Consider the following 18,966-nt stretch of genomic DNA (forward strand, 5'->3'; position numbering starts at 1 on the left):
TTACCGTGTTCTGTTTTGAGTTCAGACTTGAGTCCAAGCTGCATTTCTCTTTTTCAGATACTTATTATGCAGTTGCCTACAGCAGCTGTGGGCATATCTGCCTGAGATAAAATACACCTTACATCCTTTAAGCACTAACATACATGATTGTTTCACATTGGTAGGACCTAAGAAACTCAAATAGACTTGTCTGACACTATGTCTCAATCTTGTGTCATTGAGAATGCCCAGAAACATCTTTGAGAGGCAGCATCACAGTCACTGTGTGCACGGGAACACATTCATGACAGTGAACAACAACAACTGGATATATATTCAGGAAAACAGGTAAAAATGGCAAGTTATCAAAGAAGTTATCAGAGAATATAAATATTAAAAATCAGATAAAATAATCAGAGACAGATGAAGGTATTTTTGAAGCATAAAAAAGGTCCCAATTCCTACTTCTGACATGCCTGCTCCTAAGCAAACACAGACATTATTTGTCACTTCAGCCTCACACAAAGATATCACTGGTCACTAACTCAGTGGCATTATGTCTCTTTCCAGGAGCACAGCTAGACTTCTAGAATCCCATCAATCTTCTATTATATAATCTTTCTCCTGTAAAGCTAACACTGAAAACATCAAAACTCTGAGGAGTTATAGGCATGGGAAAGAATATGGGGAAATGCCCAGTCTCTAGTGGAAAATAAAATGAATAAAACCCAGAATTCTTCTTGTCCTTTGAAAGTAACAGATGAGCCACAGCACTGCATAAAGATCCCGGAATGGGAGAGAGGAGATGAGTTAATGGGGTAAAGACTTGGGATAATGATGCTTCAATCTGTGCTTTCCCAGGGGCACATGAATGCCAAATCTTGAAAAGGAGTACATGGATAAAAGACTTACTCGATCATAAAATCTCTGGTAAATTTAGTGATTCTCCAATCAATTGTTCTGTTGAGTGGGTAGGCAGTAAAAGTAGGGAAAAATCCAGCGATCACCACATCTCCTTTACTGTTTAAATGGTAATTTATTCTGACCAAGCACTCACTGCTGCTGTAGGAGCACACAAGAATTGGAACCTGCAGAAAGCAAGAGACAAAAAGCCATGAGAACAGCATGCTAACAAAGTATCTGCCCATCTGTGAGCATGATAAGGTGAACTCTGCAGTGCCCAGCACACATGTGTGTGTGCATGTTTGTTTGTAATTTTATTGGTGACTAAAGATATCCCTTGAATCATGCCCTGATTTTTCTGACAAGACTCCTCATTCCTCCATGGAATTGTCCAATGCTTTATTCCCACAAGTTTTGATTCTGAGGCCTTGCATTCAGAATAACAAATTTTTTTTATTAAAAAATATTTTAGGATCTTCTTCTGCCACAGGCAGTATGATTTCATCTGAGACTACAGAGATCCAGCTCCAGGGCATGAAATCCTTGGTGGATACATCCACAAATGTGAACCAAGGGACAACTCAGGGAAAAGCCATTTATGATATTACAAACATGTCACACCAGATGACGTCATGGTAGATGAAAGGGAAGAAGGCCAAAAAAGGCCTATGCCAGGCCTGACCAAGTCTCAACAGCAGACACCATGCTCTGTAGAACTGGACACTATCAACCTCAGCCTTGCTTTCCTGGGTCTCCATGAGTCATAGAATGTTCCTTTTCCTACAGATGGATGTCTGAATGCCAATATTATGTCCATCTCTGCTCTGAACAGTTTGTGCCTCTTTGTAATGTACCTAATAGTTCTGTGAATTTGATTTCCAAAATGATCTGCTTAATGTTATTGTGGAAATCAGGTTTCCTGTGTAAATCTGAAGTCTGAATTTCTGTAATACTCTTTTATCCACATGAATCAATGAATTGACATTTTGTCATGAGATGCCTAATCCTAAAACATTGGGTCTACCCACTAATATCCTGAGCACATAGTGTCCTTAAGAAATCTAACCATGTGTCTAAGTGTGTGTGTGTGTGTGTGTGTGTGTGTGTGTGTGTGTGTGTGTGTGTACATGTGTATGTGTGTCTGAGGAATGCTTTCAGGAGAGAAGGGCTCTGATTCCAAAAGCACAGGGATGTGTTTAATCATGGCTCTAATGTTTCAGGCATGGTTCCGTTCTGCATATTAATGCAAAGGTGCCCACAGTGGAAGCTATGTCCAACACAGAGTGTGAATCACTGTGCATTAATGGCTTCTCTTAGGTAGCAATGAATCAACATTACTGGTCTTGGACACAGGTCAATTTCACTAGTCTTTCTGTGCTACTCTAGCTTAACGGTCTGGGTGCAGAATTTCCTCCTCCCACCCTACCTGCACTCCCTGGGTTCAGAATAGCTTGAATAGGATGACATCACCCCTAACAGTTGTCCATTTTTTTGGTGAATTTTTGACATTCTACCTTAGGTAAAATGAATTAACAAAATTCGTTTGAATTGCATTTTACTACTAGCTAAGGATGATGATTTTATTTTAGAGATTTTTAAAGCAATTTCTTTCTTCTTTTTTATAATGCTCAGTACAGGTCCCAGGCCCACTTCATTGAATAGATCATTTTTATTTTGACTCATTGACTCTTGAGTCCTTTTATACACTGGATATATAGCTGGAAAAGATTCTCTGCCAGTCTGTGGGCCTTCATTTTTTCTCATTTGATTGATTCTTTAGATATGTATAAAATTCAGCTTGATAAAATACCATTAGTGACTGGGACACAGCCAGCGAAATAGCAGAACAGCAGAGGTGGCCCTTGGAAAACTTAGGGAAGAGCACAGGAACTGCAGACACAAGCAACAGCAACAGAATACAAAAGATGGAAGCTGGAATCTCAAGTTAGAAGACGTGGTTTAAGTTATCAATACACCGGTCAAAAAGTGTTAAAACTGAAAAGTTTATGATATAAAACATGCAAGAAATCTGGGACACTATGAAAAGACCAACCGTAATAGGATAAAAGAAGAAGACTCCAAGCCTACTTGGTCATGGTGAGTTCCATCTTTGATGTGTTTTTTGATTCAGTTTGTCAGTATTTAAGTGAGTATTTTTGCATCAATGTTCATAATAGAAATTGGCCTGAAGTTCTCTTTCTTTGTTGGGTCTTTTGTTTAGGTATCAATGTCGCTATGGCTCCATAGAACAGTTCGGTATTGTTCCTTCCATTTCTATTTTGTGGAGTAGTTTGAAGAGCATTGTTATTACCCCTTCTTTTAACATCTAGTAGGATTCTGTGTTGAAAGTGTCTGGCCCTGGGATTTTTTTGATTGGGAGACTTTTGATGACTGCTTCTTATTATCCTTAGGTTTTCTCTTTTCATGTTGTCCTTGATTTCTTAATGTTTCATGTCATGAATTTTTTAGATTTAACATTTTCTTTGATGCTTGCATTAAATTATTCCAATGTCTCTTCTCTACCTGCTATTCTTTCCTCTATCTCTTGTATTCTGTTGGTGATGCTTACCTCTGCAGTTCCCGTTTTCTTTTCTAAGTTCTCTCTTTCCAGTCTTTCCTCAGTTTCTGCATTTATCATTGTTACCATTTTCATCTTCAGATCTTGAACCATTTTATTGATTTCCTTCACCTGATTACTTGCTTATACCTGAAGTTCTTTGAGTGATTTCTTCATTTCCTATCTATCAGCCTCTATCATGGCCTCTCTAAGGTTCCCAATTTGTTTGACTGTATCTTCCTGCATTTGTTTATGGGTTTTATTTGTTTCATCCATTACCATCTTCATTTGTAAGGATTTGAGGACATTTTCTTGTGTTTTACTTTCCAGCGATGATCGCTTTGAGATAACTGGTTGCAGCCTTTGCAATGATGAGATAACAGATATTAGAATTTCAAGCAGTACTTTATAAATACACGCACAGACACATGTATACAAATGTACATATACACACAGATACATAGGTACACATAATCATGAATTTGTTGTGCATAGATTGACTTAAAGCTACTTTGGGTGTATGTCTATGTTCAAGTTCAGATGTGTGTCCACATTTATATGGCTAGGGAGGTTAGATTTTTTCCCTGCTAAATACAGCATTGACTTTATATAGCTTTATTATTTTTTAATTGGATATGTGAATCACCTGGATAATGGAACCAGCCAGAGCACTGCCATTAGAGCCACAGTTAGGTGAGGTCACTTGGACATTTCCCGTTTCTGAGTCTCAGCAGGGAGAACACAGTTGAGGAATGAGATTGAAGATGACATCAGATGATGGAAAGTTCTCCCTTGTTTGTGGATTGGGAGAATTAACATAGTAAAAATGGCCATCTTACCAAAATCAATTTACAGATTCACTGCAATCCCTATCAAAATACATAATTTTTGAAGACATTGAAAAATAAATTCTCAACTTCATATGGAAAAACAAAAAAACCCCATAATATCTCAAAGAATTCTGTACAACAAAAGATCCTGTGAGGAATCTCCATACATGATCACAAGCTGTACTATAGAGCAACAGTATAAAACCGAATGGTACTGGCAGAGCAATAGGCTGGTTGATCAATGGAATCAAATTGAAGACCCAGAAATGAATCCACACTCATACGGTCACTTGATTTTTGACAAAGAAGCCAAATCTATTCAATGGAAAAAGGATAGCATCTTCAATAAATGGTGCTGGTTGAACTGGATGTCTACATGGAGAAAAATCCATTTAGATTGATATTTATCACCATGCACAAAACTCAAGTCCAGATGGATTAAAGATCTCAGCACAAAACCAGAGATACTAAATCAGTTAGAAGAAAAAGTGTGGAAGAGCCAATAGAACACATTCGCACAGGAGATAGCTTCCTGAACAGAACACCAACAGCCCAGGCCTTAAAGTCAACAATTAATAAATGGGACCTCATGAGGCTGAGAAGCTTCTGTAAGACAGAAACACTATCAACAGAACAAAGTAACAGTCCACAGACTGGGAAAATATCTTCACCAACCCTACATCTGACAAATGTCTATAATTTAGAATATATAAAGAATTCAAGAAATTAAACACCATCAAACCAAATAACCCAATTGAAAATTGGGGCTCATAACTAAACAGAATTCTCAACAGAGGAATAGTGAATGGTGGAAAAACACTTAGATAAATGGTCAACGTCTTTAGTCATCAGAGAAATGTAAATCAAAACGATCTTAGATTCCATTTTACACACATCAGATTGGCTAAGATTAAAAAAAATTCATGTGAAAGCACATGCTGGCGAGGATGTGGAGAAAGGGGGAACACTCCTTCATTACTGGTGGGAATGCAGACTTGTACAATCACTTTGGAAATCTATCTGGTGCTTTCTGAGAAAACTGGGAATGGAGCTTCCTCAAGACCCAGCTATTCCACTCCATGGAACATACTCAGAAGATTCTCAGCCATGGTCACAGCTGTCTTATTCATAATAGCCAGAACCTGGAAACAACCTAAATGTCCCTCAGTAGTTAGAATGGATAAAGAAACTGTGTTACATTTGCATTATGGAATACTACTCAGCTATTAAAAACAATAAATTCCTGAAATTTGTGGACAAATGGGTGGAACTAGAAATGATCATAGTGAATGAGTTAACCCAGAAGCAGAAAGATTCACATGGTATATACTCATTTATAATTGGACACTAGCCCAAAAGTCGTGTCCCACGAAAGTCTTCACCTACCAGGAGATTGGGATAGATAGATGTGGGGACCTCCTGAAAGGCTGTAGGTGAGAGAATAATGGGAGAATGGAGAAATAGAAGGATCCAGAGGGACCTAGAAACCTACAGGAATAACATCATGATGGGCAGATCTGGGCTCAGGGGACCTGCTCAAACTACTTCACCAACCAAGGACAATACATGTAGTAAACATCAAATTACTACTCAGATCTAGCCAATGGACAGGACATTCTCCACAGTTGAGTGGAGAGTGGCGACTGACTCTGACATAAACTCTGGTGTCCCATATATGACCACTTCTCCGTGGGGGGAAGACCTGGTGGCACTAAGAGAAATAATAAACAGACTATAAACATGGGTCTTGATAGCCATGACCCTATAATTGGGGTGGAGTTCCCCCTCAGTCACAAACACAGTGGAGGGCTATAGGGTGAAAGTAGGAGGGAGGGAGGAACAGAAGGGTACAAGGTATGGGATAACAATTGAGTTGTAATCTGAACAAATTACTTAAATAAAATTTAAAAAGAGCAGTAACATGGATTGCAGAGGAAATCTCCTTTCTTCACACCCCAAATCGTGTAGTATCATTGGGGTAGTGAGGAACAGCCAATACACTGACCACATCAGGCTTGAACAGTCTCAGTGGCAGATGTGAGAAAGCATAAGCTGTCTGTCTGCAGTCACGTATTCAGTGTCTCCACCCTGGAGGCCTTCTCAGGTGTCTGGAATGGAGAGAAGCTGATGTTAATCTTGGTGGTCAGCAGCTTGTCACGACATCTGGTCCAGGAAGTGAGAACAAACAGACAGTTAGATTTGACTCCAGAACGAAGCCACCTCAGGATGGAACGTTTCAGCAGAATTCCAGGAATCCAAAGGTCATATACTAGACAGGATATCATGTGTTCTCTGGTGGGCTGATGTCTCTAGTCCTGGAAAGTAAGGGTCAGGGCTTTGCTTAGTCCTCCTCCTTCAGTAGATCCTGTCTCTAACACAGGGACTCTCTGCCTAGGGAGTCACTGATTTCAAACAACTTTACTGTCTGCCTCTAATCTCACCCTATGGTGCATTTTGGAGAGGTAATCCTGCATGGATTGGCCTTAATCCTGGGTATTAGAAGCAATGGTCTCATATGGAGAAAGTTAGTGTCCTAAATCCCTAGCCCAGATCTGCCAAACTCACAGATCCCTTCCTGCCATCGTTCCAGCATGTTCTTTCTCTGTACTCTTTACCAGTCAGATCTGCCTCTGAAAACACCTACCTGGGAAGGCTGGTGTGATGGCTCAATGATTAAGAGCCTTCTATAAGGCTTGCTCTATAAGGATGCTCTTATAGAAGACCCGAGTTCAATTCTCAGCACACACACAGCAGCTCAACCATCTGTAACATGAGGTTCAGGGGATCCAGTGCCCCATTCTGGTTACTGTGGATATCAGACATGCTTGTGGTGTACAGATACCTATGCAGCTAAGAATAACTACTTAACTGAGGTTGTTGTACAGACTTCATAGCCTTCCACAGACCAGGATTTCCCCTTCACCATTCTGACATCACATATGGCTTAATTCTGTTTGTTCCAGATGGTCCAGAGACCCTGGTTATATCCTCCTCAAATATTCATTTCCATCTAGGGGCAAACTTCAACCTCTCCTGACATGCAGCCTCCCACCCACCTGCACAGTACTCTTGGTTACCTATGGTAAGTCCCAGTCATACTCCCAAGAGCTCTTTATCCTAAACATCTCTACTAATAATGGTGGAACCTATATCTGCCTAGGCTCTAACTCTGCCAGTGACCTTAATGGGGCCGCAGTCAAGAAATACAGTCCTGGAAAGTGGATCTCTGAAATAACAGCACTGAGCTTCGGGGTGAATCCTTATGAATTGAGAAGTAAATTACCAACTGACGCTCACGGAAAAAAAATTTACAAAAACTCTCATGAGATTCCAGCTCCATTTCTTCATTTCTTTCTTCTCTCCCTTTATCTCTGATTTCTCCTGGTTAACCTCGGATTGGTCTTCAATATGAGTGGGGGTATTTTTCCAAGTAGGAAGACCCATCCACTGGGAACAATGTACTTTAGCTCAAGTAGGGTTTTCTTTCAGTCACTCATTCATGCCTTCCTGTTCCCTTTATTTGCTTTCATGATTTTTGTTCTTGAAGACACAGAAGGACCAATCAGAGCCTTGAACCTTGCTCACACTCTTTTACCACACATGCTCACAGCTCCTGACTTGTCTCAGGTGGTGATTGGCTTCTGGCTGATTCAATTGGAGCCTGAAGAGGGAGGTGATGTATGTGCCTGGGAAGCTTGTCCTGAGTCAGGACGAAAGCAGGGTTTTGGTGATGCTGTTTCAGTTACTTCTCACAATGTCAGTGGTGGACATCACTGGGAAGTGGGACTAGTGAAACCCTGTTGTAGATGCTGTCATCTGTGTCCTAACTATGAGGGTCTGGCTGTGAAGGGCTGTGGACACCAGTGCTTGTGATCGCTGCAGGGAACAGAGAGCGACATTTACTTGGAGAATGGGGAACTACTTTTGCAGCCTTCCAGTGGACAACGAGGCTTTAACAGTCTGAAACAATGCTGTAGTTAGCCAACTTGACACAGCGCAGAGTTGCTTTGGGGGAAAAAGTGTTTCGATTGGATAACTTCCTAATGAGGTTGGGCTGTGGACAGGTCTGGGAGGGGTTGTCTTAATTGATGCAGGAGGGGCCAGGCCTCTGTGGACAGCACTGTCCCTATGCAGATTGTCCCTGGTTACATAAGAGATAGCTATCTAGGTATGAGCCAGCCAGCCAGCCAGTGGATGAGCCAGCCAGAATCCTGTTTTCTGTCTTGATTTCTTTCAGTGCTACGAAATGATCCAGACCCAGATACCTAGAACAGTGTGACAGAAGAGCAGAGGACATAAACACTTGAATCAATGTTCTATGTAGTCATGAGCAGATGCCCCTAAACACACTGTGGGCAAAGAAAAGGAAGGATTTGGGTGCTAAAGATGAGCCTGCAAGTGAAGGTACAGTCCCTCTGTTAGTCCCCTCACCTTCAAAAACATAGCCAATGTCCTAGAAATTTTCTTTGAAATTTTCTGAGCATAAGGCTCCTCCCAAGGGTCTCCATCCTCTGCATGAACTCTTATTCCACCTTTAGTCTAGGACTTTCCAGGAAAAATATGGAACTTTGTCTAGATCCACACTATATTAGATAGAAATTGAAGCTCTGGAGTGCACAGTAGGCAAGATGACAGGGCATATCTCACACCTGTGCTGAAAGGACCAGGGCTGGTCATATTTGACTTGAGGACCACACCCACTGTTGGCCTAGACATTGCAGTTCTCACAGTGATATCCAGGGAACAATATCAGGACACACACTCAACACTCAGAAAATTGTTTCCCTGAGCCATGACCTTGCCTAGGAGACTGGTATCCATCTTGTCCCTACTAACCTGGAGCTCCCTCCCAAGTCCTTGCTCAGTTTCTTTCATCTGAGTACAACCCTGTCTGAGGAACATTAAAGTGCCCCCTTCCCAGCATCTTCCAAGGGCAATACAGGATTGATTCAGTGGAATCACTTAGAATGAGGACAGTGGTGACCTAGAAAGATTAGAAAGAACCTAGGCTCTCCCAACACACAGCTCAGCTAACATACAATGTGGGAAGGTTGCCTTGAAACCCTCTATAGGAAGAGGGAGCCCACAATTCTTTCCAGGACACACTGATAACCTCTTCCCTAACACTGAGCAAGTGAAACTCCTCACACAAATGCTCCTGGGCTTCTCTCCTGGCTCAGGAATTTGGCTAGTGACATTAGTAATAAAAAGTTGATCTTCATCCCTGGTCATTACTTAGCTGGTGTCTGCCAAGACCTCAGAGGTATCTCTGTCATTTTCCTGCTGGGAAATCTCACATTCCAAGAGCAATGGAGACCCAGGACAGACTGGGTGCTCTGCTTTGTCTCTGTGTCACAGGGACACACAGACATGATAGCATTTCCTTCTTTGATATTGACAGACCCAAGGCCAGAACATGGCAGATAGCAGCCCTGGGATGAGCTGTTGTTCTCTGAAGTCACGGGGATGCTCATTAGCCTTGTTGCTCAATGTGTTGCTTGGGGGTGAAAGGCAAAGAGAAAAGTTGAGAAGGATGCAGAGGCAGCACTGAGAGTGGAAGGGACAGAGTAGCTCCTTGGACACAGACCCCACCACTCACAGTCCGTGGGATTCTGTGAAGTGCTTCTGCCTGAAAAGACAATCAGTTCAGGGATCAGAAGGACAGAAGAGGCTGTGGGCCTTGCAGAAGCTGAAGCTCTTCTCCTCAGAGGACGTCACAGTGAGAAGTCTGATGGCGGTTTCCTCCATGCTTTCCTTCAAAGAGAACTTCTGGCAGGGGTTCCTGCTCACGGGTAAGTGTCCCCAATCCCTGACTGTGTGTGGGTGGAGGGGAATTACAAGTCAGTCTTGAGTTGTCTAAAGAGGACAGGAGCCCAAGATGAGATTTGTGATTTCTTCTTGACATTATAGGGCAAAAGATACAGTGAGGGAATCGATTCAGCTTCCTAAAGCTCTCTGGGGACAGGTAGTGATGAGGAGAAATGAGCCCCAATGCTCTCTACTCAAACCAAATCATGTTGGCTGCTCTTTTCTGAAGACTGATGTTCCCAATCATGACTGGGGAACCCTCCAAATAGAAATCAAACTGCAGTGTCCAGTGAAATGGCTCAATGTGTGGAGACCATGGCAACCTGAATTCAGTCTTCAGCTTCTACACATAAGATGAGAGAACAGACTCATGCAGGCTCCTCTCAGCCCTTTACACATTTGCTGTGGCATGCACTCCCATGGGCATATACTGAGATGTGAGCCTTCACAAACCCACACATACAATACATAAGTAATATGAGAATATTTAATTTACCCTTGAGTATAATTATTTGTTGTTAGCTACAAACCTGGCAACTATGTAGATTAACCCATGGACACACCCTTCTTTCCTACCTTTGTTCATTTGTTCCTTAATTTCATTTTTTGTTTGTTCCTTCCTTCCTCCCTCCCTCCATTCATGTCCAAGTCTTTCCCAGAAATATAATAATCTTAATGTGGCAGACTAAGCCTTGTCCTTACATAGCCCTGGTCATAGTGGGCCAAATGTCAGAGTACCTGCAAGGTGATATCAGGGATTGCCTGGTAATAGAAAGGAAAAAGAAAATAAATTCAGAGAGTGAAGACCTCCTAGAGAGAGAGGTCAGTGAAGCACCTTTACATCAAATATAGGGACACTGAAGGGTGAGCCAGGCAGACACTTGAGCTGAGAATTTCTAAGAGAGGTAAGTTCACACTGAGAGGCTCTGAGGGAATGGTGGTGATATTGCTCACTTCCATTAAGGTGGGCAGTTATACCTCTACCCACACACTTGAGTGCTGTTCACACCCACTCAATATTGATTTTTTTCTCTCTCTTCCCTTTTAGCCTCCCTTTTAAGTTGCTGGCACCCAACAACCACTACCCACATGGGCATTACTTTTGAGCCATTTCCTGTGTTTGAAGGAGCAAACGTCATTCTCCAAGTTATAAATCTTCCAGACACTCATACATCCTTTGCCTGGTTCAAAGAGATAACAGAAAAGAGTCATGAGATTGCAATGTATGCAGTGAATGCTAAAGGAAATATGACGGGGCGTGCATATAGTGGCAGAGAGACAATCTACAGAGATGGATCTCTGCAGATCTGCAATGTCACCCAGAAGGACACAGGACACTATATTCTAGAAGGCTATAATAAGCAAGCAGAACTTGTATCAGTAGCACCGATATACCTACTCGTCTACTGTAAGTGATTCAGCATGGTTGGTGGGTGGGGTTGATTCCACTAGACACACATATTTCCCCTCTCTATGTATTTCCTTTGGAGAAGAGGGGTTAACCTAAGGGAATTACCTAGAGAGAGGTCAGAGACATTTCATAAAGGCCATAGGCAGACCCATCACACAACTGGGAATGTGAGGTCACCGTCTTGAGGCCCTGCATGGGATGGTGGAGCCCAGAGCCCTCTTATGGAGGCTCCCGATACATCTGTTCCTGGGCCTTTGTTCTGTGTCAGAACCTTGACTGGTGACTGTAGTGAGAATGAGTTTGTCCTTTTCTGTACTCAGCACTCAGCTGGTTCTTTTGGATCCCTCACAGGCATTTTCCCACATGCTTGATGAGAGCAAACTCCGTGTTTCCAGAGCATTGAGAACACAGGTCAGACTGAGCGCCCAGCTGGGTTTCTGTGTCACAAAGGGAATTCAGAGGCTCCCTCACTGTTGCTGACAGACCAAGTCCAGGACACAGCAGAGGGAATCCCAGGTTGAATGGCTGTTCTCTCAGGGATCATGGATGCTCATCAGTTGGTAGCTCATTGTGTGGTCTCTAGGACGAGAAAGTAAGGACAGAAGGGAGAGGTACAGCATGTAGAGTGGGGAGTGCTGCATGATCCTGAGACGTCACTCACTCATTCATCCATCCATGCATGCATTCATTCATTTTCAACAGGCATTGCAATTTGTTTTGAAAGGTGATATTTTTCATTAATGTGTTTATTTAATCTCTACAGCCAGATCCTAGCTCCGTTCCTCCTCTCCTCCCAGTCCCACCCACATGGCCCCTTCAATCACCTTTTCCTTTTTATTTATTTATTTATTTATTTATTTATTTATTTATTTATTGTGTATACAATGTTGTGTTTCCATGTACACATGTACACCAGCAAAGTGCACCAGATCTCATTACAGATGGATGTGAGCCACCACAGGGTTGCAGGGAATTGAACTCAGAAGTTTGGTAGAGCAGTCAGTGCTCTTATCCTCTGAACCATCTCTCCAACACCTCATTTCCTTTTTATCAGAAAACGGCAGGACCCCACGGAGCAATAACACACCCAGGCAATTCAAACGGCAGCCTGACTAAGAATATCCTATCGCTTTGTATCTTGACAGGGCAGCACAGCTAGTGATGGACACTTAGGCTGTTTCCATGTTCTGGCTATTATGAATAAGGCTGCTATGAACATGGTTGAGCAAATTTTCTTGTTGTGTGCTGGAGCATCTTCTGAGTATATTCCAAGGAGTGGAATAGCTGGGTCTTGTGGAAGCCCTATTCCCATTTTTCTGAGATAGCACCAGATAGATTTCCAAAGTGGTTGTACTAGTTTGCATTCCCACCAGCAATGAAGGAGTGTTCCTCTCTCTCCACATCTTCGCCAGCATGTGGTGTCGCTTGAATTTTTGATCTTAGCCATTCTGATGGGTGTAAGATGGAATCTCAGAGTTGTTTTGATTTTCATTTCCCTGACGACTAAGGAGGTTGAGCATTTCTTTAAGTGTTTCTCAGCCATTTGATATTCCTCTATTGAGAATTCTGTTTCGTTGCAAGCCCCATTTCTCAATTGGGTTATTTGGTTTGGTGGTGTTTAATTTCTTGAGTTCTTTATATACTTTGGATATTAGACCTTTGTCAGATGTAGGTTTGGTGAAGATCTTTTCCCAGTCTGTAGGCTGTCGCTTTGTTCTCTTGACAGTGTCACCTGCCTTACAGAAGCTTCTCAGCCTCATGAGGTCCCATGTATTAATTGTTGACATTAATGGCTGGGCTGTTGGTGTTCTGTTCAGGAAGTTGTCTCCTGTGCCAATATGTTCCAGGCTCTTCCCCACTTTTTCTTCTAAGTGACTTAGTGTCTCTGGTTTTATGTTAAGGCCTTTAATCCACTTGGATTTGAGTTTTGTACAAGGTGACAAATATAGGTCCACATGCATTTTTTTACACATAGACATCCAGTTCGACCAGCACCATTTGTTGAAGATGCTAGATTGTTTTAGCTATTCTGGTTTTTTTGTTTTTCCATATGAAGTTCAGAATTGAACTTTCAATGTCTTTAAAAAATTGTGTAGATATTTTGATAGGGATTGCATTGAATCTGTTGATTGCTTTTGGTAGGATGGCCATTTTTACAATGTTAATTCTCCTGATCCATGAGCAAGGAAGATCATTCCATCTTCTCATGTCATCTTCAATCTCTTTCTTCAGGGTTTTGAAATTTTTTTCAAACACGTCCTTCACTTGCTTAGTTAGAATAACTCCTAAATATTTTATATTTCTTGTGGCTAATGTGAGGGATGTGGTTTTCCTAATTTCTTCCCCTACAAGCTTGTCATTTGTGTATAGGAAGGGTACAGACTTTTTTGAGTTAATTTTGTATCCAGCTAATTTGCTGAAGGTGTTTATCAGCTGTAGGAGTTCTCTGGTGGAATTTTGAGGGTCACTTATGTAGACTATCATATCATCTGCAATTAGGGATAATTTGACTTTTTCCCTTCCCATTTGGACACTCTTGATCTCCTTTTGTTGTCTTATTGCTTTGGCTAGAACTTCGAGTACTATATTGAAGAGATATGGAGAGAGTGGGCAGCCTTGCCTTGTTCCCGATTTTAGAGGAATTTCCTTGAGTATCTCACCATTTACTTTGATTTTGGCTATTGGCTTGCTGTATATAGACTTTATTATGTTGAGGAAAGTGCCTTGTATCCCCGATCTGTCTAAAACTTTAAACATGAATGGGTGTTGGATTTTATCAAATGCTTTCTCTGCATCTAAAGAGATGATCATGTGGTTTTTTATTTTCAGTTTGTTTATATGGTGGATTACATTGATGGATTTCCATATAGTAAACCATCCCTGCATGTCTGGAATGAAGCCTACTTGGTCATGAGGAATAATATCTTTGATGTGTTTTTGTATTCGTTTTGCAAGTATTTTATTTAGTATTTTTGCATTGATGTTTATAAGAGAAATTGGTCTGAAATTCTCTTTCTTTGTTGAGTCTTTGTGAGGTTTAGGTATCAATGAGACTATGGCCTCATAGAATGAATTTGGTAATGTTCCATCCCTTTCTATCTTTTGGAGTAGCTTGAAAAGTATCGGTATTAGCTCACCCTTGAAGGTCTGGTAGAATTCTGCACTGAAACCATCTGGCCCTGGGCTTTTTTTTGTTTGGGAGACTATCAATGATTGGTTCTATTTCTGTAGGGGAAAAGGGACTGTTTAGCTTGTTTATCTGTTCTTCACTCAACTTTGGCAAGTGAAATTGATCAAGAAAATCGTCCATTTCCCTTAGATTTTCAAATTTTGTGGCATATATGTCTTCAAAGTAGGATCTTATGATTCTTTGTATTTCTTCAGTGTCTGTTGTTATGTCTCCCTTTTCATTTCTGATTTTGTTGATTTTAATACTGTCTCTCTGCCTTTTAGTTTGGCTAATGGTCTGTCTATCTTGTTGATTTTCTCAAAGAACCAGCTCTTGGTTTTGTTGATTCTTTGGACTGTTTTCTTAGTTTTTAATTTGTTAATTTCACCCCTGAGTTTGATTATTTCCAGATGTCTTCTCCTCTTGGCTGTTTCTGCTTCTTTTTTTTCTAGGGCTTCCAGTTGTGTCCTTAAGGTGCTTATGTGCGATGCTTCCAATTTCTTTTTAAAGGCATTTAGTGCTATGAATTTTTCCTCTTAGCACTGCTTTCAATGTATCCCACAAATTTGGGTATGTTGTTCCTTCATTTTCATTGAATTTCAGAAACTCCTTGATTTTTTTCTTTATTTCTTCCCTGGCCCAGGTGTCATTTAGTTTCCACATACGTGTAGGCTTTTTGTTATTTCTGTTGTTGTTGAATTGCAGCCTAACCCCATGGTGATCTGATAGGATACAAGGTATTATTTCAATCCTCTTGCATCTGTTGAGGCTTTCTTTGTGAACTACGATGTGATCAATTTTGGAGAAGGTTCCATGGGGTACAGAGAAGAAGGTATATTCTTTCTTGCTTGGGTGCAAGGTTCTATAGATATCTGTTAGATCCATATGACCCATGGCATTGGTTAATGATGTTATTTCTTGGCTTTGTTTCTGTTTCAATGACTTGTCCTTCAGTGAGAGTGGGGTGTTGAAGTCTCCCACTATTCTTGTGTGGGGATCGATGTGTGGTTTAAGCCTTTTTAGCAGATCTTTTACAAATGTGGGTGTCCTTGTCTTGGGAGCATAGATGTTCAGAATTGTGATGTCATCTTGGTTGATTTTACCTTTGATGAGTATGAAGTGTCCGTCCTCATCCCTTTTGATTAATTTTGGTTGAAAGTCTATTTTGTTTGATATTAAAATGGTTACACCTGCTTGCTTCTTGTGTCCATTTGCTTGGAATATTTTTTCCAACCTTTTATCCTGAGGTAATGCCTATCCTTATGGGTGAGATGTGTTTCTTGAATGCAGAAGAATATTGGATCTTGTTTATGCACCCATTCAGTTAGTCTGTGTCTATTTATTGAAGAAATGAGACCATTGATGTTGAGAGATATTAATGACCAGTGACTGTTAAGAGTCTTAATTTTGATGTTGGTTCCAATCGAGTGTTTGTGTAGTTGTGTTTTTGCCATGGTATAGTTTTCTATTTCCTGAGTAGTTTTGGTTGTAGCTTTGGGATGGAGTCTTCCTTCTAGTACCTTCTGTAAAGCTGGATTTGTGGATAGGTACTGTTTGAATTTGGTTTTGTCATGGAATATTTTGTTTTCTCCATCAATGGTTATTGATAGTTTTGCTGGGTAAAGTAGTCTGGCCTAGCATCTGTGGTCTTTTAGGGTTTGCAGGATGTCTGTCCAGGCCCTTCTGGCTTTGATGGTCTTTGCTGAGAAGTCGGGTGTAATTCTGATAGGTTTGCTATTAAATGTTATTTGGCCCTTTTCCCGTGCTGCTTTTAATATTTTTTCTTTGTTCTGTATGTTTTGTGTTTTGATTATTATGTGACGGGCAGTTTTTCTTTTCTGGTCAATTCTATTTGGTGTTCTGTATGCCTCTTGTATGTTTATAGGCATCTCTTTCTTTAGATTGGAGTAATTTTCTTCTATGATTTTGTTGAGAATATATTCTGGGCCTTGGAGTCTGATATCTTCTCTTTCTTCAATGCCTATTATCCTCAGATTTCTTCTTTTCATGGTGTCCTTAATTTCTTGGATGTTTTGTGTCTGGAGTTTTTCAGATTTAGTATTTTCTTTAATAGTTGCTTCAAGATCTGTGATTGTATCTTCTAGACCTGAGATTCGTTCTTCCATCTCTTGGATTCTGTTAGAAAAGCTCCGCACTGTGTCATTTGCCTTCTTCTCTGAGATCTCACATTCTTGTTTTTCTTCTGTCTGTGTGTTTATCATTGAATCCATTTTCATCTTCATATCTTGAACAGATTTTTTGATGTCTTTCATCTGATTTTTTGTACATTCCTGAGTTTCTTCTATTGTCGCTTCAGATCTTGAACCGTTTTATTTATTTCTTTCATCTGGTCATTTACATTTTCCTGAAAATTTTCCAGTTCCACTCTATGTGCTTCTTTTATGTCTCGCATCTGTTTGGCTGTGTCTTCCTGCATCTGATTTTGAATTTTATTTGTTTCCTCCACTAACATCCTCATTACCAAGGATTTGAGGTCATTTTCTTGTGTTTCTACTGTATTTGCATTCTCTGCGTTTTTTCTTTGGGATAGCTGGAAACTGGAGATGCCATGTTGTTTTGTGTTTTTTTGCGTATGCTTTTATGCTGTCCTTTAGACATCTTGCCATCTCTGTTTTTGTTTGGTTCCAGAGTTGGTTGGAGGGAGTCTGATGATAGATTCACTTGTTTTCTCATGATTTCCTTAGGCTGGAAGCTCTGATACTTCACTGTTGTGTGGCAGGAGGTTAACCCCATCGTTTTGGGCTCTCACAGCCAGTGATCCTCAGCTCCCCTTTGCTGTGGATCCTGCAATTGTTCTGGGTCTCTGAATGAGCATTGCGTCAGGCCAAGGTATCCACAGCCTTCCGGGTCCCTTGCCATGTCCAGCCAGGGACACTGGGCCTGAACCACACATTGAGGTCAGCTAGATTCTCAGGTCCTGAACCGTCTGCCACAGCAGCGCTGAGCTGTTGCCCCCGGTGGAACTGAGCACACCGCCCAGCCTGCATCACAGCAGGAGAACTGTGGCTGCACTGAGCTGGTGCCTAGGGTGGAACTGAGTGCTCCACCTAGCCTGCGTCACAGCAGGAGAACTGCAGCTGCACTGAGTTAGCGCCTAGGGTGGAATTGAGTGCTCTGCCCAGCCTGCGTCATAGCAGGAGTACTGCGGCTGTGCTGAGCTGGTGCCTAGGGTGGAACTGAATGCTCGGCGCAGCCTGCATCACAGCAGGGGAACTGCGGCTGCGCTGAGCTGATGCCTAGAGTGGAACTGAGCACTCAGCTCAGCCTGTGTCATAGCAGGGGAGCTGTGGCTGCACTGAGGTAGTGCCTTGGGCAGAATTGCTTGCTGTGCTGAGCCAGTGTCTCCACAGCTCAGCACACTGAGTGAATCCGGGACTCTGGGACTGAACTGTCAAGGCACCACGCGACCCAAATCCTGTCCAGAGTCCCCTCTCCTGAAGCAACTCCCACCATCCACCACACCAATCGCCTCCATTGGAAGGCTCTGAGCTGCAAACCTCAGCCACCGCCGTTGGTGCCCCTGGTGACACTGCTGTCTCTGCCACTGCTGCTCTGATCCAAGAAAATCCGTGCTCTGCCCGTGTGCAGGGGCACACAGGTCCTCCGCACCCTTATCCCTCCGAACCGTGGATCACTCCTGCTGCCGTGTTGTGGGGACCTTGGTGTTCCTGGCTCAGAAATCTGTGCAATTCCCTGACTTGTTCACTGGAGCTCCCAAACACGGTCCGCACTGCTTGCCGCCATCTTCGTTATTTGGCCATGGTGTTTTATTACAGCATTAGAGAGTAACTGAGATAAAGACCCAATTATGAACTTCACCAGAAACACTGAAGCATCGACACAGTTCACAATCAAGACTCTAAACCTCTTCTGGACGATGCTGTAGTTTGCATGCTCTGGCTATGAGACAACACTGAAGGAGATCAATAACTTGCCAATCTGATGACTTCTGGGGTGGCTTATTTCCTAAACTCTTAAGTTACCAGCTCTTCCAACCTCACATCAGACGCTCCACCTTCCACCTGGTCTTTTCATGGTGTCCAAAATTCCCAAATGTTCTGCATTAAAAAAATTTTAGACCTAGCCATTTCTTTGACCAACATATCACTTTTTCCTTTCAAATCTTCTATGCCTAATATTCTCTCTCCCATCTCTTGTATTCTGTTGGTGATGCTTGTGTCTGTTGTACTTGTTCTCTTTCCTAGGTTTCTGTTTTTTTGGATTGCCTCAGTTTGTATTTTCTTTATTGTTTCTATTTTCATTTTCATGTTTGTCAGTTTTATTCATT

The 18,966-nt window shown here is 41.8% G+C and overlaps 1 protein-coding gene across 1 annotated transcript in view; it reads right to left on the reverse strand.

Annotated features, from left to right (window-relative positions):
• The window catches only part of LOC311591122 (vomeronasal type-2 receptor 116-like), a gene marked incomplete at both ends in the record, with an annotated part of 40,131 nt that extends 21,709 nt beyond the window's left edge, over nt 1-18,422 (reverse strand). Inside the window, 2 exons of the mRNA XM_084770490.1 lie at nt 892-1,067; nt 18,399-18,422. Coding sequence (XP_084626616.1) covers nt 892-1,067; nt 18,399-18,422 — 200 coding nt within the window. The remainder of the gene's footprint in view (nt 1-891; nt 1,068-18,398) is intronic.
• Between the last annotated feature and the right edge of the window lie 544 nt (nt 18,423-18,966).

Source organism: Acomys minous, assembly GCF_964271855.1.
Source record: "Acomys minous genome assembly, chromosome: 20".
Taxonomy (NCBI): domain Eukaryota; kingdom Metazoa; phylum Chordata; class Mammalia; order Rodentia; family Muridae; genus Acomys; species Acomys minous.